This window comes from Cucurbita pepo, chromosome 19 (assembly GCF_057944985.1).
Source record: "Cucurbita pepo subsp. pepo isolate OVF chromosome 19, ASM5794498v1, whole genome shotgun sequence".
Classification (NCBI taxonomy): Eukaryota; Viridiplantae; Streptophyta; class Magnoliopsida; order Cucurbitales; family Cucurbitaceae; genus Cucurbita; species Cucurbita pepo.
The window spans coordinates 10,104,274-10,128,509 of NC_141816.1; the positions used below are offsets into that span (position 1 = coordinate 10,104,274).

Sequence of the window (24,236 nt, forward strand, 5' to 3'; positions counted from 1 at the left end):
TCATGGAAGTTCGAAATTTGAGGAGTGGAACACAAATATCCATATAATACATGATATTAAAAATAGTATATATTATAAATTATAGTATAAGGTAGTGAAATAATTAAAATATATATGTAAGATGGAGTGGGTGACAGTGTGACACATTGTGGAATAGAAGAAGAGGAGCGCTTTGGTGTTTGTTTTGGTGAAGGTGGTCCAAATCCTTTCACACGTGAACCCGCTTCTCCCCTCACTCATTCTATATCATTTTACAGTCACGTGCCTCGTGGCACACCCAATCAATTCCCTTCTTTTTTTTTCTTTGTGTTGGATGAATTGAAATTAAAATTAAAAAAAAAAAAAAAAATACATGATTTGCATTATGAGTAATAGACCCCTAAAATTAGGGTTGTTTTATTGATCAACGTGGTGGTGCTGCCCTTGTTTTGTTGGCGTTGGGTTAACACAATCATGCTGCCCTCTCTCCCTCTCTAAAGTGACCCATTGCATATCATGCTCCCATTAAATTACGCCTTTACTCTCCCTTCTTCATTTCAGTCGCTAATTAATTAATTAATTTATTTATTTTCATTTACTATTTTCTCATAACATTTGCTTTGGATTCCATTCCTCTCCAGTCTTAGAGATGCTTTTCTCTTGCCAACACGTCCATCCCTATGCCTCTTCCAAGTCTATTATATATATATATATATATATATTATAGAAATTGAGAAGAAATAACTCAGCTGCTTATCGAGGGCCTTAGGCCAAGCTAACCTATGGTCGGCTTTAGGTAGGGGCGACCACCATATGTTCTCTTAATTCATATGATGTTATTTCAGTCTTGTTTTTTTTCATCTAAATAAAAAGGAAAAGGGATCATATAAAACTTTTTTTTAGTGCAGTTATTCATCTTACTCTAAACACATGTTACACTTCAACAATTCTTTGTATCAATTTTAATATTTGAATTAGTGTGTAGTTTTTTTTTTTTTTTTTTTTTTTTTTTTTTTTGTAGGTCTTGTTATTTACTTTTTCAAATAAATTTTATTGTTGTCGGGAATGTCTAGGGCATTACCTTGTTTGAATTTTAACTGTTTCAAGAAAAGAAAATAGTTTGTTGATGAAATGTGCTCATTACATTCAATGAGGAAAAACATGGAAAAGATGAATCATATCTTAAATGAATACAATTAGAATAAGAGATTATACATTACAAAAAAAAAAAAAAAAAAATCAAATTGATGCCTACTCGCCATTGTTGGATGAGATTATGATAAGAATCACGGTGTTCCAATTACACGATCCAATGCTAAGAGATTCGTGGATGAATGTAATTCAAATCTCAAATTGAGACGTTTCTTTTAGAAATTCAAGCATTTGTCATTAACCAATTCTGGTAGTAGAATTGCATCCGAGCCATTCAATCAATCCTTGATCAAGTTCGATTGTGGAGTGACCCAATTTAGAATAAGGTTTCAAATTAGATATTTGATCGTAGAAGGATAATCTAATTCTAGCCTTATCTCTTGTTTGATCTAAATTTCTTACAAGTGTTAATTAGTTTGATTCAAGGGTTCTTCCTTCAACAAAAGTTTGGATTGTTGAGCTCATGATTATGGTTGCGTTGTCGATTTGGTATCAAAGCCAACCACGCAATTTTAGATGCAAGACATCTCCAACTAGAAGGACTACGTTATCAACCAGTGAAAAATGAGACTAATCCTAGATGAAGATGAAACCAACTCTAGGCTAAGAATCCTAAAGAGAAGCACCAAAGGTTAAGGACATGGGCGAACAAATACGAGTTCAAAAATCAAAAGGAGAGGGATCAAATCGAAAAGACAATATGGTCAAACTTACAAACGGATCGAAGATAAACAAAAAATAAATAAATAAATAATCCATCATACGCTAGGTCAAGGCCAACCACACATTCTTTGCCAAAAAACACAAGCATTCTACATTCACACAATCCTTACCTCAATCTCATTTACAACAGGGACGATGTGATTCGAGTGTAAATCCTTACTACAAACAACTTTAATACACCGTTTATATTTTTAGGATTTAATATCGAATTTATAAAATTATTAAAGGTAAAATAAGTAATAAAAAGAAAAGAAAAGAAAAAAAAAAAGATTGTGTGTGGGATAGAAAACTGAATGGAATGAACATCATGATCTCATGATTTATCCATTTGCCCATCCTTTAGCATCAAGGTAGGGATAGCAATGAACAAGATGGGCTCATGGATGCCTCTCTTTCCCCAACCCTACACTAACTTTATCACTCTCTCATTCTTTTTCTTTATTTCACAATTTTAGCAACAAATTCATCAATTTCCTCGAGATGCCCTTCACATTTTTATTTATTTATTTATTTTTATTTATTTATTTTCAACATAAGATTCCAATCAATTTACTTTTCTTTCCATTTCAACATTAAAAATTAAAAAAATTAACACAAACAAAATAACCTTAACTATCAAACAAACAAACATTTCCGGTCCTCTCAATTATATAATCAAAATTAAAGAAACTTCCCATTTTTAAATTGAATAATTCCAAACTAAAAATTCTCATTACCAATTCCAACAACGTAAAAACTTAAAAAATTAATCTTAAATAATCAATTTAGTTTCCATAATTTTAAATTTTTATAAAATTTAATACCTGAAAAAAAAAAAAAAAAAAAAAAAAAAAAAAAAAAAAACCCAAGGACATCCAACAAACACTTTGATTGGAAGCCCAGATTTTGGATCTTGTGTCCGTTGCTTCTTCTCAATTATTATTTATTTTAAAAAATTTCAATATCTACAAATTAAAAATTATAAATGCGTGAATCCACTTTAGATATGCCCCAATATATATATATAAACAATAATAATACAAATTCAAAAAGGTAACGTTGGGAGTTTATTAAATTCCCCATGTTCTATTTTGAAGTTTTCCTCTCTAAATTATTAAAATTTTATTACAAACTATGGTTTTTGTTTCCATCCCAACGGGTATGTTTTTTTTTTTTGGAAAAAAAAAAATCGTACAAACTTTCAAAAAAGAAAAGAATAAATATGAATTCAATAAAGCTATCCGACTAAATTATAAATAATATAATTCAACTAGTTAACACATATATATTTACCACAGTAAAATAGTAAAAAGAATAGCGGTAGAAATAAGTGCAAAACCAGCGATGGGCCAGCTACTACACCAGACATTGACCAAAACGACAATCCATCATAGACAAATGGGTGAGCCCCACAGACCAACAATCAAACTTGGGCAGTAATAAAAATTTATACTCCCACTCCCCACAGCTGTCCCAATTTATATTTACCTAATTCCTCCAACCTGTATATATATATATATATACACATTTTCTCCCATTATTTATTTTCAATTTACTATTTACTCCTTCTTCAATTATTATTTTTATTATTGTTGTTTTTACAGATCATAACTACTATTTTTATGCACACACATTTTTATTCTATCATGCCTTTACATTGCTACTTAATTAAACCTTAACATTAATTAATAATCTCTACTGGTTTTTTAGTCTTTTAACCTTATGATTAATTATCATTCGTATTTTTACCCTCCAAATTTCAACTTCAATTCTCAATTTTTCTTTTGTTATATGTTCGAAATATATTTTCAAATAAAGGTTTTGTAATTCAGGTGGGAGCGGAATTATTCTTGTGATATTAAAGAACATTAAAGTTTATTTGGTCAATTGTCTGTGAAATCTTTTATTTTATTTATTTCTTTCTAATTATTCCACAAACAAAACACAAAACTTGAGATGGAATTTGCTTTTAGGAAAAAGAGAGCAGTGAAAATCAAGAAGATATGTATTTATTTTATCATATATATTTGATTCTTCTTGACATTATTGAATGCTGAGTTGTCCAATTAATTTTGCCTTTAACAGTATGGTTTGGTGTCGATCCATGGAGAGCGTAGTTTTCATGAGATTTGTCTGTGTGTTTTCCAACATTTGAAAGGGTTAGTTAGTTCGATCGCCTCTTGTATTGGTATCTTTGTCACGAGCATCATGCGCTCGGTTATGGTAACGTAATTTCATAAATGTATTTAATGAGTGAAAAGAAATTAGGTTTTTTATTTTTATGGTAATGAAAGGAAAAGAACGAGAAGAGGAAGAATTGATATGATATGATATGAGTTTGATAGGAAAGAAAAGGGGATTGAAGATCCAAAGAAACACAATATCTGATCCGGTTGTTTTGGCGGCAACGAAACCGGTGTTTTCGCCCGCCTCCCCACTCGCCAAAGTCCACTCTTTTCCCTCTTTTTTTTTTTTTTTTTTTTTTTTTTTTCTCCTCACCTTCCCCCTCTTTCTCCACTCCATGTTTTGGGCTTGTTCGTGGGTTTTAGGAGTTAAGGAGCTTCTCTACAAATTTACCCACATTCCCCTTTCTTAGACTTTTCTTCTTGTTCGAATGTACAGAGAACCCGACGCCCAGATATGGGGTACACTACTGACCGTGCTTCTTCTTTCTCTCTCTCCAATCTATTGTGTCAAGAAGATGCGTCTTTCTTGACTGACGATGACCCTGATGAACCCACCGCCCCTTCCGACCCGCTTCCCTTTTTTCTCGCCGATGATGATGATGAGTATTTTGAGATCTTAGTTGCAAGAGAGACTGGGACTGAATCTACAACCCCTTTGCCCTTAAATCATTCTCCGCCTTCTATCCAGACCTGGTTGAGGACTGTCCGATTGGATGCAATTGAATGGATTCTCAAAGTTCGTGTTCTTTTTTGCTACAATTCGACTTACCCTTCAATGGATTTCGTGTTTTTGTTTTGTTTTGTGTTTGTTGTTTTGGGGATTTTATAGCTTGGTTTTGTGTCTGTTCTTTGATTTAGAGTCAGGTGCTTTTTGGATTTCAATTCCATACTGCGTATCTATCCATCACCTATTTCGATCGGGTTTTGTCTATCCGGAACCTTGTAAGATATCTAATCCGTCAATCTGAATGTTGGGTTATGCCGATCAAGTGTTTGATTAATTGATTCTTCTGTAATTGACGGACAGCAAAAGAGGTCGTGGATTTTCCGATTGTTGGCTGTGGGATCCCTGTCACTGGCGGCTAAGATGGAGGAATCTAAAACCCCTAAGTTATCGAGTCTTCAAGTTGAGGGATTTGATATGGAAAGCAAGGCAATTCAAAGAATGGAACTCTACATTCTTAATACCTTGGGATGGAGAATGAGCTCAGTCACTCCCTTTTCTTATCTACAATACTTAATCCGAACGATCTTCATCGACTCCAATTCACAAGGATTACTCTCTAAAGCTGCGAAGTTTATAATGGCAACAGTTAAAGGTATCATCCGATCTCCCATTTCATGATTAATCGCTTCTTCATTTGCAACTTCAATTGATCTGTTCATTAAACTGGGACTTACGGTACAGAGATTAACTTAGTGGATCATCGACCATCTATCATAGCTGCCGCTTCATTATTAGCTTCATCTGATGCTCATATGACAAGAGAACAGGTTGAGCTTAATTTGAAAGCGATACCTTCATTTGGGTCTTTAGAATATGTGAGTTCTACTGCTTTGAGATGGTTCATAGTGCATAAATCAGATCCGATGTGCATGTTTTTGCTTATTTTGTTCTTGCATTGTTGAAAAATGCAACAGGAAGATGCATTCTTTTGCTATAATCTGATGCTCAAAACTGAGAAAGGGAATGTGAAAGAAGAGATTATTGGAACTCCATCATCTTCAATCTGCACAACCACCCCTAATATTGTTGACAACCGTTCTGCTACCTCCACTTCTGGTACTAAGAGTAAGAGACGACTCACATTCGAGGAGTCCGATCCAGATTGTCCGGAGAAGAAGATTCATCGGCCATAGTGAAACATAGTATGGTATTAATAATGAGAATCTAGGATGTTTTTCACTCCAACATTGTTGTTCGAGATAAATTTTTGTTGATCAAACGATTGGGGCTTCATTTTTCCAATACCCAATAAAGGATCCAGCAGTGACAGACAAGAAATAGAAATAAGGGAGAAGTAAATATGAGAGAAAGGGATAATTATAGCCTGGACAATGGAGTAAGAACAAGAAGATGAAGAACACAAGAAGAAGCTGACTTAGTGTAAGAAAAAGAAAACCATCAAATTCCAAGAGAATCCTTGAAGGAGACTGAAGGTTGTTGTGGTTATTGCTAATGTTTTTATGTTCATGATCACTTGATGCTGTCACTTGCTCTTTTCATTATATTTATTAAATTTTGTTTTATTTAGTTCCATTGTTTTTGCCATGATGATCACGAATTTTATTGTTGAGTATCTATTGCCACCCTACCTTTTGATGGGAGGCTTGGGATGCTTCCCCCTTCCCTTTCAATACACTGGAGCTGATAAAGTTTGTGCTTTCCTGTGTACCATTTGAGCCATTTGGAAGAAGTGTATACATAACATTAATAAGAATGTTGGAATACCTTTTGATCCATTGTTAGGATTCTTTCATACTCTTCCTCACTTACTCACTTCAAACTCGAAACTAATTCATCTGTTCGTTGTTGGTTTGGCTGGCCCTATTCTCCTGTTTTTCTTCCTCACTTAGTCATTTGATATTCTGAAACAGGAAAAGAGTTTCTAATCGAAGGGAAGTTCGGGAATGTCTCGTCCTACTCATCGAGTGACGTTCTTGGCTTATATCAGATGGTTTAGTTGGGGAATGAGGGATGGGGGAGGATGAAAAGGGGTGTGGTAGTAGCTATTTTGAGTGAGAGATGAGGGGCAGGAGTGAATTATTTTGGTTGAAAGTTGGCGTTGGTGATGCATCCCATTTGTTTTGGTTGGGATATGGTGGGAGAAGTTAGGCATTGAGATATCTGAGAAGATGGGTGTCAGTGGCTCCACATATCATACCTCTTTTAGTTTTGGTTTTTGTAATGGAAACACTGTCAGTGGTTGATGACTACAGAGTGTACTGTTTTTCCCCCCATGGGGATGAAAACACTGGAAGCCACACCCAAGTAAGGGAGACTAATCATACCACAAAAGCCTCATACCCTAACTTCACCGTTAAGATTCCATCCATGCCCCATCCCCACTCGTAAGTGGCCTGCCCTTTTCTCGTGCTTTTGTGAGATCAAACATTTCTTAGGAGGGTGTTGAAACTTTTTCCTACAAACGCGTTTTAAAATGTGAGGCCGACTGCAATACGTAACGCGTCAAAACGGACAACATCTGCGAGCCAGTGTGCTAGTAGGACGCTGGGTCTCCAAAGTTTGTGGATTGTGAGATCTTACATCGGTTGGAGAAAGGAACATTATGAGGCTGACTGGCAGAGCTCGAACTTTTAACCACCCCACATTAACAATATTTTTCTTTTCTAAATTATGTAAAGGTCAATCTTTGTTCTCAATTTATCTCGGTTCTATCATATTTAACTATTTTATTTATAATATAAATTATAAAGCAATAACGTTTCATTTCGTTCATTAATGACAGTTCTATTAACAAAGTTCAATTATTTGAATTCTTAGCTTAGATCTTCCTTTCATTAATTGTATGTTTGCACAATTAGAGAAATGAACCTTTAATTAACAAATATTTAAATATATGAATACTATTTAGTTCTGGGCCGGCCCAAGTACACAGACGTCGGGGACGAGACTATTGTAAAAAGGGCGCGAAAATGCTCAATTTAAATTCGAATGGGGTTATACTAAACGTACCTGTCCGTGAAGATTGGTAAAAACGAAGCAGCAGAGTATCAGAGTCAACCGGAGATGCTCCGTCATGGTCATCATTTCTCCGTCTTCGCCTTCGAATTTTGAAGTACAGAGAATGAAGCGATTCTCCTCCGTCGCCGAATGGAAGGAGGCGACAGTTTTGGCCCCAGGTTCCGTTTCCGACGACTCTGTTTAAAGACGAAGGAAGGACTCCAACCTCATATATAGCAGAAAGGGATATCGAAATAGAGATAGTAGAAGTTTGTCTCCCATGGAGAAGAGGTTGCGTTCATCTCTTGAATCCTCGGCGGGAGAATTCGTCTCCTCTGCTGTAAAACTAAGCCTCAAGTCATCAAAGCACGCGCTCAAAACCCTAATTCATGCCGTAAAGTCTTCTTCAGATCTTTCCTCCTCTATTCCTCTAGCCCTCCAACTTTCTGTTTCTCGTGCAATTGAAACTTTTCGGAATCTTCTAGGCACCAGTTTCACGAACTCTAATCCACAATTCAACTCTAGTCCCTCCAAGTCCCCGCAGTCTCCTCCCACTAAACGTCTGCGACGATCTTTGCGCCATTCCAAAACTCGGGAATTTGAAGATTTAGAAAGTGGTGAATCCAATTCGAACTTACGAAAGGAGAAAGTTCTGGCAGAGCTCGAAATTTTGTCGTACCTTGTGTTCTTGTGCATTTCGCACCCTAAAAGAGTATTTTCTCTGATCGATTTACTGCCGTGCGCTCGGGAGTTGCACGATAATTTGGTTATATTAGAGTCGAATTCCGTATTGTCAACGGAGATTGCAAATTTGTGCGAGGAATGGTGGAAGGAGGACTTGCCGGGGCGAGAATCACTGATCTCTCTGTCCCTCCCTTTCTTGCTCTCTAGATCGTTGACGCTAAAGAAGAAGGGGGATGTGCACAAGGTTTATATGCTTCGTGAGGCATTTTCCTTGTTTGATTTTGAAGACGAGAGCATCAAAGATTTGAAACTTTTGCTAATTCGTTGCGTTATTTCACCTCTGTATTTGAAAACCGAGGATGGTCGTCGGTTCCTGGCATATACTTTTGGTTTAAGTCGGCAGCTACTGAAGGAAGCGTTGGCAATTATCCGATCCCAAATTCCATTTGGAAGAAAATCTATGTTGGAGGGGTACGGAGACATCGTGTTTCGTGCTTGGCGGAATTCTGAAGGAGATATAAGAGATGAAATGGAAAATGGTTTTTTGCAGGGTCTGGTGGAGGGTGCCATACATGCGAGCACAAGTGCGTTTAGTGCTTCGATTAGAAGGGTTTTAGGAGCGTTTGTAGACCAGCGAACTGTCGACGGTGTTGAGAAGCTTGTTTTCCGTCTAACTGAGCCTGTGATATTTCGATCGCTGCAGGTACTTCTCTCTTTCTAGCAATCCGTTCTTAATTCACAATTGAATGTCTCTATAGCTCAATTGGTATGAGCAGTAGCAATTAATGTGTTCTTGTGACATTCTGAAATTCATTAGTCTGCACTCCTCATCTTGTTCATAGTAAACAGTTAAGAGGGAAAAAAGGAACGAGTGAATTAACTTACTTCGAAGGTTAGAAGATGAATTAAAATGTTGAGGATGTATGAAACAATTGAATTTTCTTTAGGATTTGGTTGTGATAGTGTTTTAGTAAGGTTTCAGTACTAGCTGAGCTTCTACTTCTCAATCTATTAATGATTTAGAGTGTGCTTGGATAAACATTCTAAGTGATCTTGAACTGCAAAATTGTTTCTCTTAAAAGTTAGATAGTTTGGTAACAAAGCAAAAATAATTTTTTAAAATAGTACATCGGTTTAATCATCTTTTGATGGATCACTTCAAAGTTAATAGACGCAACTTCTATTTAACGTTCATGTATAATATACTCGGGAGATTCTGCTTATGGAAGTATGTATTTAGGCTTTGGTTAGTACACGGTTCTTATTATCCTGCTGAATCTCTTGCCAGGTTGCAAATTCAAATGTTCGGCAAAACTCATTGCACCTACTTTTGGATGTGTTTCCTCTGGAAAACCCAGATGCTACAAAAGAGCTTAAGGACACATTGCTCGAGAAACAGTTCTTTTTAATAGAGAAGCTTCTCATGGATGAATGTTCTGATGTGAGAGTCGTAGCAGTTGAAGGTTGTTGTCGCATTCTTTATTTATTTTGGGAAATAATCCCTTCATCGACCATCACAAAGATCATTACCAAAATTTTTGATGAAATGTCGCGTGATATATCCAATGAAGTCAGGCTTTCAACATTGAATGGCATAATCTATTTGTTTGGAAACCCTCAATCCCATGAGATTCTTAAAGTGATCTTACCAAGGTTGGGGCATTTGATGCTGGACAATGCGCTTTCGGTAAGAGTAGCTCTAGCAGATATCCTCCTCCTTATCAGGGATGTTCGTGATTTCCAGTTTAATAAGGTAAGGCTATCATATTACTAATTTTTTTTAAGCATAAATGCTACGAAGGCGTGTTGTTTCCGATAATGTATCCTCGAATATTTCTGTAGGTGGTCAGTTTAGATGTATTGTTAACGGCACTCGCACATGATCAACCCATTATTAGCCAGAAAATTACTAGATTGCTGATACCATCGTATTTTCCCACCAAAGTATCAATTGAAGAGGCATGCAGTCGCTGCATAACACTTATAAAGCGGTCTCCCATGGCTGGAGCAAGATTTTGTGAATTTGCTGCGTCAGAAGGGGCATCTCTTAAGTCAATTAAGGAGCTTGTTCAAGCATTAATCAATTTGGTTTCGTCCTCTGCCAAGCTGGATGAAAATTACATTGATGGCTTACTTCTTTCAGCCAAATACCTCTGCAGCAGCATTTCTAGTGAACTTTGTTATAAGAACGATCTCAAAGATTTGTTCACCGGTGAAAAATTGAAGTGCTTGCTCTCTGTAGCACATTCTGGGCGTGCACGATCTTCTTTATTCGACACTGTGTCCATGTTCTCTCCCGATGGTCTTACGGATCTCCTTGAGGAGTGTATGCAATTAATTACCAACTGTAGTGGTTTGTCGGGTGACTTAGCAAAGCAAGCTGAAGTGAGGTCTGGCCATAAGTTTTTCCAGGCTTGTGATGCACTGGATGTTATGTTCGAAGCCATGACATTGTTACTACAGAAATCTGCTTATCGTTGTCACATTAGATTTGGTACTGAGATACCAAAGTTGAGTGTTTCCCCTGCAAAGAGAAAGAGATGCAAATTATCAGGGAAAGTACTATCTAAATTAAAGCGTTTTGGTGGAAAAAAGTGTCTGAGCTTTGAAGGCGACTACCTTGTTGCAGTAGGAATATCGTGGCAAGTTAAAGATTTGGTTTCAGATGAAAAAATGAAGAGTGCTTTATTGAGTTCTCAGACTATAGAGACCATATTTCTTACTTTAAAAGTTATCTGTGAAGTAAGTATTGTGGAATGCGTTGATTATGAGTTTATGGATTTATCTCCCGTTCTAGCATATACATCTCTTGCTTTGCACATGGCGCTAAAGAAGTGCTGCAGCAAAAATAGTACGAGTAATAGTGGAACCAAGAACAAAATTGTGACAGATTCTTCTAGTTCAGAGGCAAGTGCTTATACTTTGATATTCTGGTAACTTGAAGTGCTAGTCCCTATTCCCCTTGGATAGGATGAACTGTATACAGTGTCTTCTTGTTTCTTAGATATATATTCCCATCCAGCTCTCCTTACCTTCCACTTAAAATTGCTTAACTGCCCGGTTAGTTACTCAAATAGTATTGCTATTACAATATTATCAAATAATTCCTGTTTGATGAAAAACTGGAATTTTTATTATTAAGATTTTATTCTAGTTGAGGGAAGTGTTTAGTACAAAGTTTCTTTTCTATTATGTTACAGTAGTTTCAACTTTACTTGCCAACGGAAACTCATTTGAAGTTGTGGAAATTATCATACTGTCTGATCCACGTTTTACCTTTACAGTATATTTCTGAAGTCTTATCATTCTTCAGCAGGCAATATTGGAGCAGACGCTTGATCACTTGCTTAACTGCGTTAAGAAACTGTACGAGTCAGAGGACCCTAGAAAACCTGATGAAGTTAAGCGAGGTGTCAGAAAATTGTCTCAACATGTAGAAAAAAAGCTGAAGGAATCTGGGAGAAATCAATCTCACCCTCTTGAGGGAGGTAAGCAATTCGCAAGTGAATTCTACTCTCGAGTGTAAACTAGCTCAACTAATACTTCAAGTTGAAATAATGACCGAAGTACTTTGTTTTGTTAGATTAAATTTATAGAATGAGATGCTCTGATACTCTTAATCTTGCTATATGATTCTGCTTTTCAATTCTTTGTTAATGGATCATTATTTCAATCCATGTTTTTAATAATCATGGGATAAACTCAAAATATTAAGATCTTATAGGTTTTCTGATTCTTGAAGTTAGCTCAGATGATACTTTCAAATTAGTTGATGAAGAACATTAAAAAGAACCATGCATCTAATTGTTTTGGGATTCAGGTTTGAAGTAAAATCTTAGATTTTTGTTCTTTGCAATACTTGTTAGCATATATACTATTGCTATAAACGTGAATGACAAATTGTTGACATTTGTAGTTATTCATGTAGGATGTGTTGATCCTTTAAAAAAGACGTTGAAGGAGGGGAAGAACCTTACAGCTATCCTCAAGTTCATTGTTGATTCTATTTCCATGGGCTTTCTTTCAGAAAAGTATGAATTGTGCTTGAAATTTGCTTCAGAGTATATGCAACTCATCACGTCGATTTTAGGCCAACAAGTTTATAAAGATATTCAGTTCGAGATGGAAACGAAAGAATTTTTCCTCTGTCTAAAGTGCTCATTAACCTATGCTGCCAAGTTATTGAATCAAGTGTTAAGACATGTGAAAGATTCATCGTTGACGCAGATTCCTATTCTTGGCCATAATTTGCTTGATTTGATAGCCTTAGTTGAAGTACATTTGGGGTCTGGTTATGCAGCACGTCTTGTTGCGGTGGCAAAGTCTTGGCTTCCTGATCTGATTTTGGCTTTAGGAGCTGGTTGCATAATAAAACCTGTTGAAGGAGAGGACGCGCACATCTACTTCTTTGAGCAAGCCAAAATTAATTTTCCCCCATGGTTATCAATGGTTGCAAAGATCGAACTTCTCGATTTGAATGAAGATTCTACCGAGGAGGACGATGACAGATCTCTAGACCAACATAAATTTTCCATATTTAAGAAATTTCTGAAGATGGCTATCACATTTTTAGAAAGAGATCACCAGATCTTGGATGCAGTTGGAGCGATTTTTATGATTGGCTCAGAAATTGGGTTGGAAACAAAGGACTTTGGGCTGGTATTGGGACTTCTACAGTTCGTGTGCCGAAGCCTGTATAGTGCTGACGACAGAGAGTGGGGTGATATTATGTTGGCTTCTTTGCAGCGTTGTTACCCTCAGATAGAGAAAGAATTAACACAATGTAATGGAGATGAACGTCATCAGTTGGATAGGGCAAAGGCTTTGCTTGAACCCATATGGTTGTACCATATTTTCGAAACTGGTAAAGTTTTCGATGATGAATGAGTAGACAAACCTTATGTTATTACAGTACCGAATGTTATTTATCTTTTAGTTTTCCTGGAAGAAGCATACCTTTACTAGTGAACCCGAGCATGGCTAAAATCAATAGGCTTTCTAAGGATAAGTTTGTTAATTATAGATCTAAGTAAAGGATATTGGGATAGGAAAGAAAGGGCAGCCTGCACACCCCATGAGCAGACTCGTGCTCTTTGACAGACAACAGACTATTCAAGTGGGTGGGGGGTATTCCACAGTTCATAACAGAAGTGGGAAAAGGAAAAAGAAAAATGAGAGCCAGTTTTGAATGTCGTGGTGAGGAGATTATTGGTTCGGCCCTATGAAAAGAAAACTGAAAAGTAACAATTGTTCATCCATGGGAAACGGCAGCTTTAAGGCCACGGCATGGACCTGCTCACATCAACTTTTATAGAATGTGTTGGTGTTGGTGTTGTAAGGGAAGAGACTTGTAGTGTCAACGGTGAGATTTTAGGCCACAATGAAATAAAGTTAGCCTGTATTTACTCTGGCTGGTAAGTTTATTGAAATGACGCATCACATTCTCACGCTCCTCGCAAGATACACGGCTAGTTCAAATGAGAAAGACCAGCCAGAAAGTACTTGAAAGTTGAAAGTGAACTCAGGTACTATAAACGTAGCCTCATCTTTATACGCACTCATGTTTTTGTTTCTGTATTTTGTAATTTTAAAGCGAATCATTCACCTTCTGTGGGCCAAAAGTAGCATCACTGGGAAAGAGCTTTTTTCTTTTTTTTTTTTTTTCTTTTTTTTCCATTAGTGGGGGCCATAATTAGAAAAGTAAGAAAACTGATGGCTGGCTTAAATAAAGAACACCCTCCTCCCTCCCTCCCTCCCTCCCTCTGTCAAATCCCATATGAAAAATCTTAGACTTTTGAAAAGTTTCCTCAGGAATTTAGAGAGAGGAAGAAAGTGGGCATTGAAAGTCAGCATGAGGAGGCCACTACACAGCCCATTTGTGCCACTAATGAGCGAATATCTCAGCGGCCGTCCTAAGATTCTGAGTGCCTCCTCAGGCTCGAAGTTCTATTCCCAAAATCCAATGCCTTCTTTTCCCTCCTCTTCTAAGTTTTTTTTTTTTTTTTCTCTTTACTTTCTATTATCTATCTAATCTCCAACTTAACCAATTTGATATCATTCAAATTTAGTTGCTTATTAATGCCATTTTGCTTCATCTCCATCCACCAACTCCACTTGTGATATTGGACCTCTCTTCTCTTCCCATTGTGACAATTATTTGGATCTTCTCGTTTTAATAATGATTCTAAAAAAAAAGTGGTTCATTTCCTATGCAATCCAGAATATTTCTACTATTTTTTTTTAAAAAAAAGTTAAAAAGACATTTACTATTTGATATAATTCCAATCTTCTTTACTATATATTATGTGCACATCCTTAAGGTTGGGTTTCGGACTCAATTGCAATAGAGAGAGGTTATATAATTAAGATTAAGATCAAGTGGAAAAGTTACTGATTTCTTGAACCTTTTTTCTTCTTACCAAAAATATTCCTCAACATTTTACTTCTTCTTTACATATATATTAAAATTAAGGTATAGTAATGATTATTTATCTAAAAGTTAAATTCCTTGTACGTGATGCATTGTTGTTCTATAATTTGAAATAGTAATGAAGAGAAGAAAAGAAAAGGGAAAAAAAGGTTCATAAAAATGGGGAAATAATGACAAATTAAGAATTAAAATGTACCTGAATTGTATTAAAATCACTGGAAATAGATACTTTAATTTATGTTCCCTCCCTTTTTTGGTTCCAAACGGCCTTGCCCAAGGGTTTCCCCCATCCTTCAGCCATGTGCTAAAAGCCACCAACTGAACCATTTCCATTTCGATGGACCCACTGGTGAAGGTCAGTCAAGGTTTCCATGCACTGGCCCACACCACCGGCTGCTCTTTCCACGTCAAGAATATTCCGGCGACGTCTGAGCTCTGTGTCATTGCCCACCCTTCCTTGTACCTCCTCAATAGTGCCCTTACGTCGTCGCATACTTCGTCGCTGAATATCAGCGGACTGAAACCGCTTCCATGCAACCGCTGTGCCCACCGCGCTGCCGATTCCCTTCTCTCCACCGACTCCGCTGCCGAGCAAGCCACCAGGTCCACGATTGCCCTACCGGCTGCTCTCTCAAGCATCAACCGCTCGTTGCTTGTCCTCGTGAAACTCTCGTCCAATGTCTCGAAGTAAACCCTAAACCAACGCAGACATTCTTGGAACCCACTCAGAAATTCAATCCCATCGACGCCTACGTCGAGGTCGGCTTCCTCTTCTATCACCGTGATTATCCGCGGCCGTAAACTGCGGAAAGATGCAATCAAGAAATCTCGGCGGTTATCAACTGCCGCCACGGAACGTAACGCTCCGATGCAGTTAACGGCGAGTGCCTCGTCTTCTTTGATGTCTAATTTGGCCAAGTCCAAATCTGAAAGGTCACCGGAATGGTATAGCGTGTGGAATTTGAAAGGTACGCCCATAAGCCTAGCGAACTTTTCCATTCTTGTACCTATTTCCTTCATTACTTTTTGAGATGCGGCTACTCCACTTCCATCGCCGGGCTTAGTGATGACGACAGTTGTGAGGCGTAGGTGGGGCGTATCGTCGGTACGAGTCGCGAGGGCTTCTAGCAAAGTGGGCCACTGAGTGCAATACGTGTTACTGATATCGATTATGTGTAGCTTTGATTCGCCTTCTAAGGCTTCAATTAATGCGCCATTGCAAGAAACATGCCCAAAAGTGGTCCAGGGACTAACCTCCTGAAACTTGAGCATCATTTTCCTAGTTGATTCGAATGAGCATGTTTTCTCTGAGGCGGAGGACAAAGCGCGATAATTACGGTCGCCGGAATCAGTCATGCGGGTAAACAAGGCCTGCAGGAAATAGGCAGCTAGCTTTTGATCCGTATCCCCATAGGGGGAGCTAAGTTCGTTTAGCATCCACATCAGCTGCTGAACACGAGCACTATTCCTGTCAGAAATGGCCCTGGCGGTTTCCAGGAGAATAACAGGGGCCCACCTGCCGGAAAATTCGAAGTTGAAATCCGGAGCGGGGGAGACGAATGAGAATTGATCGATCGGGGTTGGGGTGGTGGCGGTGGGCGTGGTGGAGACGGTGGAAGATGGGTTGGGAAGGTAAGGATTGTAGTATTGTCTAGAATTACTAGACGATGAGAAATCTTCCTCATCCATGAGAACGTTGTAGCATTCTTCGTCTTCCTGTTGATGGTAATGATATTGGTTTTGTCTAGACGATCTAGAGCTGCTAGAATTGGTTCTACTTCTACTGGAGTTGTAAGATTGTTCGGACTGAAGATTGACAAGCCGAAACAAGGTATCCATTTAAGACCCACATCAAAAAAGAAAAAAACACTCGGAATCTCCTTAGTCTTTTGGACTTAGAACAAGTTGTCTGAAAGTGAGGATTCGTTTCAGACTGAGAATTTAGGTGGTGGGTTAATGCCTAAAACAATAACACAGCTAAAGGTGAGAGAAAGATGGGGAGGAATAATGGAGAGGGGGGGAAGCCTTTGGGGTTCTTATTTTAAAACCCTCTTCTGTGGAAGCAAGCAAGTAGACAATTGTTTTTATGGGCTAAATCTGAAATGTAATATAGCCATAACACATGGAGCATGGTTGGGATTGTGTAAAAAGTAGAGAAGGGGAGTGGGATTGGTTTAGAAATAGAATTCTGCTTCTGACAAAAAGATGATGGAAGTGTGAGAAAAAGAAAGGAAAGGTAAGCATGTCTAAGAAGATGATCGATGGTGTTAGCTAGTGGATTAGCTTTTGCATTATTTTAGAATTTAGAGAGGGAGAGAGGGAGAGAGGGAGAGAGGGTGTGTTTATATTATTAGAAGGTTGTGTGTTTGAGTGGAGTGGAGGGCAGGCGTGCCGATTGGAGTTTGGGTAATAGAGAGAAAAGAGAGAAAAAAATAATAATAAGGTAAAGCTGCCGGCGTGCATCAGCATCATAGAAGAAGAAGCCACTCACATTTGTTTGCCTCCTAATCTCTCTCCAAACTCTGCCAAAATTCTGGGTTCGCTTTATACTTTTCATAAACCCCCCCACCCCATACATGATGACAATGTGGTATAAATAATGATGTACACTTTTACCAATACAACCATCCCCTTCCCCAATTTCCATTTTCTAATTTCTAATTTCTAGGGCATGCTTTTGATCCAACTTTATTCCCTCCCCACCCCCATCTAATTTAATGTTTTTTACCACAATATTCTTAAGGCATCTATCTCTTGTTGCAGCAGCCCTACGCCCCTTTCTCCATATAGCCCCAACCATTCTTCTTCTTCTTCTTCTTTGTCACCTCGCCTCCCTCCACACATGATATTGGCTCATGCTCATGCTCATGCTCTTGCTCTAACCCCATGTTCAAGTTTTCTGTCCTTCTCCCATTTACCTAGAAATTTGTCTTCTTTTGGTTGAATGGCTGTATCTCTAGGTTATAGGACACTTGTTTTTTATATTGGAATCTTCATGTGTGGGTGAATTTATGTTAGGGGGATGATTGTGGCGGAAAATCTATGTGAGAATTTATAAGATTTGATGAATGATTTGGTCAACTCCATTTTTGGTGTCTGCTGTCCTTCGTTTTTAGAAATTTGTTCTTTATTCCAAGCAGAGCATCATTGCTGAGAGAGAACCCAATTTCCCATATCTTATCTTATTATTATTTATAACTTAACACACACAAAACAAAAGGAGCGAACCTTCAGTGTCTTTCCTCCATTTTGTTTTTCTTCCTTTCCATTATTCCTTTTCTTGTTTTCTTTCTCCCTATCAAATGTCTCTTGAATTTAACCCATAATATTTCTCTTTCAAACTAAAGTGGTTTATTAAACTTTTATGCTCTTTTACTGTAAATTTCTATATATTCTTTTTCTTTTTGAGTTTGATCAAATGTTGATCATGATATGTTTTAATTTTTATTTTTTTTTTTACGTTTAATTGATATTAGTTCTCTTTAAATTAATTATTTGTTGTACATTTAGTAATTGCTGAATATTATTAATTTATTTATACTATCTCTTCTTTTAAGTTTGAGATACAACTATTTCTAAATAATACAAAAGTGATGTTAAACAAATTGATTTCCAAAGCTATCACAGTCCATTTTCTTTGAATGATGGTGATCTGTGTTGCAATACAATTACAAAATTATTAATGAAAGACCATAAGTAAAGAAAAAATAATAATTCAAGAGAAGAAGAAGAAAAAAGAAATTATAAAAAAAAAAAAAAACGAAAAAGCAGATTTAAGTATAACTTTCAAAAAAGAAGAAAAAACATGAGGGGATGGGGAAGCTCGAGTAAGGAGAGAAAAAATGGAGGAGATGGCTACCTTGAAAAATAAAAATTGGAAGTGTAATTTAGCCCACTTTATATAGGATATTTGAATTCAAACTCGAATTTAATTTGATTTTGAATCCAATTAAATCTTAAATTAGAAATTTCAATTCAAAATCATTTGAAAAAGGAAATTGAATAAAATTGTCTCAATATAGATATAAAATTAAAAAAAAAAAATCCTAAAATAGACCCAGAGATTGGTTGAAATTAAATTCTAACCCATTAGATACTTCAAATCCAGGGATTGGTTGAAATGTGTGGTCCAAAATCTAAAATGAATGTAATGATTAAAGTGATTGTACGCTTGAAATAACAACTTCAAACCTCTTCTATGTAAACGACTTTTGTGAATAAATTACAGGTTAAGTTGTTGAACTCAAAAGAAAAAGGAAAAATAAAAAAAGAGAGAAATAATAATAAGAATAAGAATAATAAATAAGGATTGGTTTCATTCAATCAAAACCAAAAGCAGATGCTTCTCACCCCTGATATTGATAACTGATGATCATATTAATTTGTTGATCAATCAATAACTAATAGTTTATTGCTATTGTTGGTTTGATTAGCATTTTGCTTACTCCAATGATGAGCTAACACTTAAACAATGGCTTTAAAAAGAAAAGGTTAAAATGAAAATATAAAAAATGGTCTAAATTATTAATAACAATTTGCAATTTATCCTTACCTTCAAGTTTGAAGTTCTTGAATTACATATTGCCAAGACTCGATATGATAACATAATTTGAGCTAAGGAAAAGTGATCTGCAACGACCAGCGAAGAGCAGAGTGAAAACTACAGGTGGGTTTCAAGATATCTCAATCTGTGTGGGCCAATATAAGTGGGCTAAAGCTGAGAGACTTAGAGAGTAAGCAGCGACACAGAAAAATGATCAAAATTTAGTCTGGATCGACAGCAAAGCTGTGAACAAGATAATTTAGCAGTGTTGGGTACGGTTGAAATACAACTTTACTTGGAAATTCAGCATGCGGTCAAACTCATTTCTTTTAGTACAAAAAATATGAGAGTATGAAGGTTCCGATCTCCAATTCTAAGTATGAGTACACGGCTGAGTTATCCTCACTTTGGCATCTACTCACAACTCACAACTCACTACTCCTTAGCAAAGAAACAGCTTTGAAATATAAATAATATTGGAAGAAGAAGAGCCGTTCTTATATCTGCCAATTGATTTTTACAGCACACTGTCGGGAAAAGGAGGATTCATGTCTGAATTAAGCTTTTCCCTCTTTTTCTCACTCTCTCTCTCTCTATCTATCTCTCTTTTTGGGTTTGGGGGAAGGGTTGTCCTTAGGCATAATCTACAACTCAAGAGTTTGTGAAATGAACTTCTGTCGTCAGTAAGGGATTCCAGAACTCAATAGGCCAAATGCACCCTTTTTACCCGCTCCCCATTCCAATAACTTGTAAGATTTAAACACCAAAAGAAAACGGTAACTTAAGGGCTAGCTGCAAAACCTATGCCGTTTTCTAAATTGGTCTATAGGGATTCTTACCACGAAGAGAAGTCTTTGAACTCCCCTGCAGCTGTCCTTTTCTTGGTCGAGGTAGTTGCTCCTAGACTAGCATCAACAGCAGGGGGTTTGGATTGGGCATTCCTTGCTTTAAGGTATTTCCCTACACCGCCACCTGCAGCTCCATTTTCAGCTGCCCCGGTGCCTGGGTTGCTATACCATGATCCAACCTTATCCTGAAATAAACGCAAAGATACTCATCTGAGCTTATCAAAAGAGTTTTTCAAATAATGATGACGAATACTATAAGCTCCAACAAAAGTCATTCGGTTGTGGAGACAAACGTTTTCTTCATCTTCAACATTCTTCTCGTCTTTTTGCTTGTTTTCTTCTTCTTCATCGGGTTCCGAGTATGGATTGACAAAGACTGTGACACTTGTAATCTTGATCTCCTCCTGCACAAGTAAAAGATGAGATGCGTTGGGTCATCACAGTAGGAAGTAAGGTTGAAATATCTAGGGGGAAAAGTAATGTCCAAAGCATTGAAAAGTAACAAATTATGTTTGCCAATCATTCCATAGAAATGTCCATATATGCCCATTAACATCCTCAACCATTCGTACACACACATGACTGACTTAATTGAGCTTTAAACTAGAGGATCCTTAATATTTTCAAAGGGAAAATAGGCAAAGGGCGTCCTAGAAAAGAAACATGCAACGGAAATCATGCTGACCACAAAAAATGGAAGGTATAAAATTACAAAGATAATAAAGAACTGACCAGCGGCCGATCATTGTCATCAACAGGAACCTTTTCCATAGCTGCCAAAGCAGTCAAACCACCAACAACACCGCCAAATACAGTATGCTTGAAGTTTAAATGATTGGCAGATTTGTATAGAATAAAGAACTGGGAACCATTAGTGTGGGGACCACTATTTGCCATACTGACAATTCCCCTTCCAGAATGAAGCAACTTGGAGTTGAGTTCATCTTTGAAGGGCTTTCCCCATATAGATTCACCTCCTCTCCCAGTACCAGTTGGATCGCCACCTTGAATCATAAAATTCCTACATTATCACACCTTCACCATGTAAATACGCCAAATAATAAGATTATCATTATTGAACTGCAGTCCGCAGCAGCATCGTACCTAATACTTCTATGAAAAGCTACTCCATTGTAGTAGCCATTTTCACAAAGTGTGATGAAATTCTCACATGCCCTTGGAGTAATATCACAATGCAGCTCAATATTCAAATCTCCATGAGTTGTGTGCAACTGAACATATCCTTTCTTCTTTGGATTTTTCTCAACCTTGATATATTCGTGTTCATTCTTTGTAACAGGATCGTAAGATGTAGATGTAAAGGATCGGGATGCAGCCCCAGTAGTGTAACGACTCTTTACCTGTAATAACAACTTATGTTAATAATTCATTTAGATGCCAAAAAAATTATAAAAACCATTATAACCGGAATACTGGCCTTCTTTCCGATACAGGTACCTGAATTCTAATTCAATCATATTGTTGGATAAAACATTTCAAATTGTTCGTTGAGTACCATGTAATTAATAATGAATTTGAAGGGGGGAAATCTAACAATAAATAGTGTAATACACTAACCATCTTAGCATTCACCGGTGCCCTCTCACCCGCCATGTGCATGGCAATTCGAGCTGCAGTTTTTTCACTAGGAGCAGCTTTCGCAGCAGCTGCACTTCTTCCATGTACTGAAGCAGATGCAGCATCCACAATACTAAATGCCTGAGTAGGTGTCTCCTCTCCTTTTGCATTTTCCTTGGAATTTTCTTTAATGCGTGACCTAGCTTCTAAAATTGCAGCAAGGGCAGCTGCCCTTTCTTTCTGTGCCTTGCCACCACCTCCCCCATGAAGTGCAGTTTGCCTTCCTTTTTCTGTTCCAAGTTCCTTCAACATCTGCTTGATGTCCCCCGACACATTTATGTTATATGTTGGATCTGATTTCATTTTCTGAAGTTCTGGGGAAAATTGAAGTCAATAAAAAGAGTCAAGGTGCAGAGGCAGGACGGAATTAACACAAAAAAGGAAAAAGATCAGTTGCTGACCTTCATTATCAACTTTCAGGCTTTTTTTCACATGATCAAAATCCAGGAGAACCTTAGTATCAAGTGCAGTAGGGTTCTGCAAATCAGCACTGAGTTTGAGGAAGTGCATAAAAATGAAATTTACTATCGAGATTAGAAACAGTTGAAAATGATCAAACTCTGGAACCCTTTTACCTGAATGGTTATAATATCTTCCCTACTAAATGGTTCATCAGTGAGAAGTTCCTTCCAGTTTTTTGTCTTGATATTTAGTTCTTTAATTGCCTAAAAGGTGGAAATATCAGAAAATCAAGCATCAAGGTCCAAGTACTTCAAGAAGAAGCAAGAAAAGACCACTGAGAATGAGAGCACCACGTGATATAACGTACCTCGTAGCAGAAGACATTTCCAGTGGTCTTTATAGCAACTATGTGAGTGAACTCGGTAAAAACTTTGTTTAGTACAGGGCACTGGAACTCACCTGAAGCAGAGTCGAGAATGCGGAAGGATCATCCACAACAAAAATATGATCTTCAAAAGCATATAATTCTGAGTTATATGTGTGTGTGTGTGTGTGTGTGTGTGTTTGTGTACGCGGGCACTGAATTACAAAAATATTGAACTTTAACACATCATTTAACTCTAATCACAATGGCAAAAATCTATACCAGAGCCAAAACAAAGAATTATTTTGACAACCATGCTACTGTAAATGACATTTGACAACCAGGAATATTCATCAATCATATGAATTCAAGGCAACAAACATGATGAGGTTTTAAAACAATACCAACCTTCAGAGTTCTTGTGGAAAATCAGAGGAATAAGATCCTCCTGCTTCAGGGGAGCTCCAGTAACAGGATTTTTACCGTACTTCCGAATATAAGGGATGATATTCCTGAACCCGAGTACCAATATTGTTATGAAGAACAATAAACTAACTGATATTCACAAAAAACCAACAAAGAAAGTTATTGTGAATCTTAAAAAAACTTACATTATCTCGAAGATGCTGCCATCGGCAGTACATACAGGGTCCTCAAAGGGTGTAAATGTAAGCCTGCCATTAAACTGCAACTGTTAATTCATGGCAGACGCATGGGAAACAAGTAAATAACAATTACGTACAGCAAAAGAAGAATCAGTAAGTGGAGATTAAAAAGGAATGAGAAATTACGCGCAGCAATAAAAAGGAAGCCGCTTGAAAGGGGTTTGATTGTCCTTGGATTTGGCTCCGCCCCATTCAGTGGCCCATTCAGTTTTCGTAATAAACAAACGGTCTTTACTGTGCTGTTTCTTCCCCATCTTCCTTTGCCTCTTTGAGCTTCGAACTCAGAAGCTGGCGAATCTCTGCAATTAGGGCTCCTGAAGAAGTTCAATTTCCCTTTCGCTTCGATACCAATTCATACCCAGCCGAGGTTAGGGAAGCTGACCTCGTTTATCGACATGTCGTCATCTGAATCTGGATATATAATTCTTATGCAAATCGTCGTATCGGTTTGATTTCCAAAAATTATTTTTTTAAAAACTGATTTTAATCTAATTATTATTATTATTAAATACTAATTCACCGAGGACTCGTTTCATTCTCTTTTTTTCAGTTTATTAATAATCTTATTTCGTACTATTTTATAATTATTCTTTTGCATTCTTGCTTTGTAAATAATAATAAAAACAAATCTTAGTTAATTTTTTAAAATTATAAAAATAGTAGTTTTGATTTTTTTTATTTATTTAAAAATTGTCTAAAAGTTATATATAATTTGTAAAGAAATATGAAATACTAGACGGTGTATTTCAAACTTTTGGTCTCTTAACAATTTAAGGCATCATAAAAAAAAAATAAAAAATACATGGATACAAATATTTTTTAGAAACATTTTTTTTTACTATAGGCAATCCAAACACACCTTGTGATAATCAATATGTTAGAGTCGAGTTTGAATAAAATCAATATGTGTTGGATGATGAAAGTCCCACGTCGGTTAATTTAGGGAATGATTGTGGGT

At 37.0% G+C, this 24,236-nt stretch overlaps 4 protein-coding genes across 4 annotated transcripts; 2 read left to right on the forward strand and 2 right to left on the reverse strand.

Annotated features, from left to right (window-relative positions):
* The first annotated feature begins 3,957 nt into the window (after window positions 1-3,957).
* Window positions 3,958-6,277, forward strand: LOC111782075 (cyclin-D5-1). Its single transcript, XM_023662856.2, has 5 exons — window positions 3,958-4,755; window positions 4,878-4,961; window positions 5,047-5,338; window positions 5,428-5,561; window positions 5,661-6,277. The coding sequence occupies exons 1-5, from the start codon at window positions 4,474-4,476 to the stop codon at window positions 5,877-5,879; spliced, it is 1,011 nt and encodes a 336-aa protein (XP_023518624.2). The 5' UTR covers window positions 3,958-4,473; the 3' UTR covers window positions 5,880-6,277.
* A 1,423-nt stretch (window positions 6,278-7,700) lies between these two features.
* Window positions 7,701-13,299, forward strand: HEB1 (ARM repeat superfamily protein). Its single transcript, XM_023663135.2, has 5 exons — window positions 7,701-9,091; window positions 9,677-10,141; window positions 10,231-11,295; window positions 11,705-11,876; window positions 12,317-13,299. The coding sequence occupies exons 1-5, from the start codon at window positions 7,985-7,987 to the stop codon at window positions 13,273-13,275; spliced, it is 3,768 nt and encodes a 1,255-aa protein (XP_023518903.2). The 5' UTR covers window positions 7,701-7,984; the 3' UTR covers window positions 13,276-13,299.
* Window positions 13,300-14,950: 1,651 nt separating this feature from the next.
* Window positions 14,951-17,150, reverse strand: LOC111781184 (protein SHORT-ROOT). The gene has a single exon (XM_023661646.2). The coding sequence runs from the start codon at window positions 16,655-16,657 to the stop codon at window positions 15,179-15,181; it is 1,479 nt and encodes a 492-aa protein (XP_023517414.2). The 5' UTR covers window positions 16,658-17,150; the 3' UTR covers window positions 14,951-15,178.
* Window positions 17,151-19,321: 2,171 nt separating this feature from the next.
* Window positions 19,322-23,681, reverse strand: LOC111782038 (peptidyl-prolyl cis-trans isomerase CYP65). Its single transcript, XM_023662805.2, has 11 exons — window positions 23,405-23,681; window positions 23,225-23,287; window positions 23,022-23,125; window positions 22,617-22,708; window positions 22,423-22,512; window positions 22,249-22,324; window positions 21,788-22,161; window positions 21,314-21,570; window positions 20,942-21,230; window positions 20,503-20,613; window positions 19,322-20,394 (listed from the first exon to the last, which is right to left on the reverse strand). The coding sequence occupies exons 1-11, from the start codon at window positions 23,530-23,532 to the stop codon at window positions 20,197-20,199; spliced, it is 1,782 nt and encodes a 593-aa protein (XP_023518573.1). The 5' UTR covers window positions 23,533-23,681; the 3' UTR covers window positions 19,322-20,196.
* Window positions 23,682-24,236: the final 555 nt, after the last annotated feature.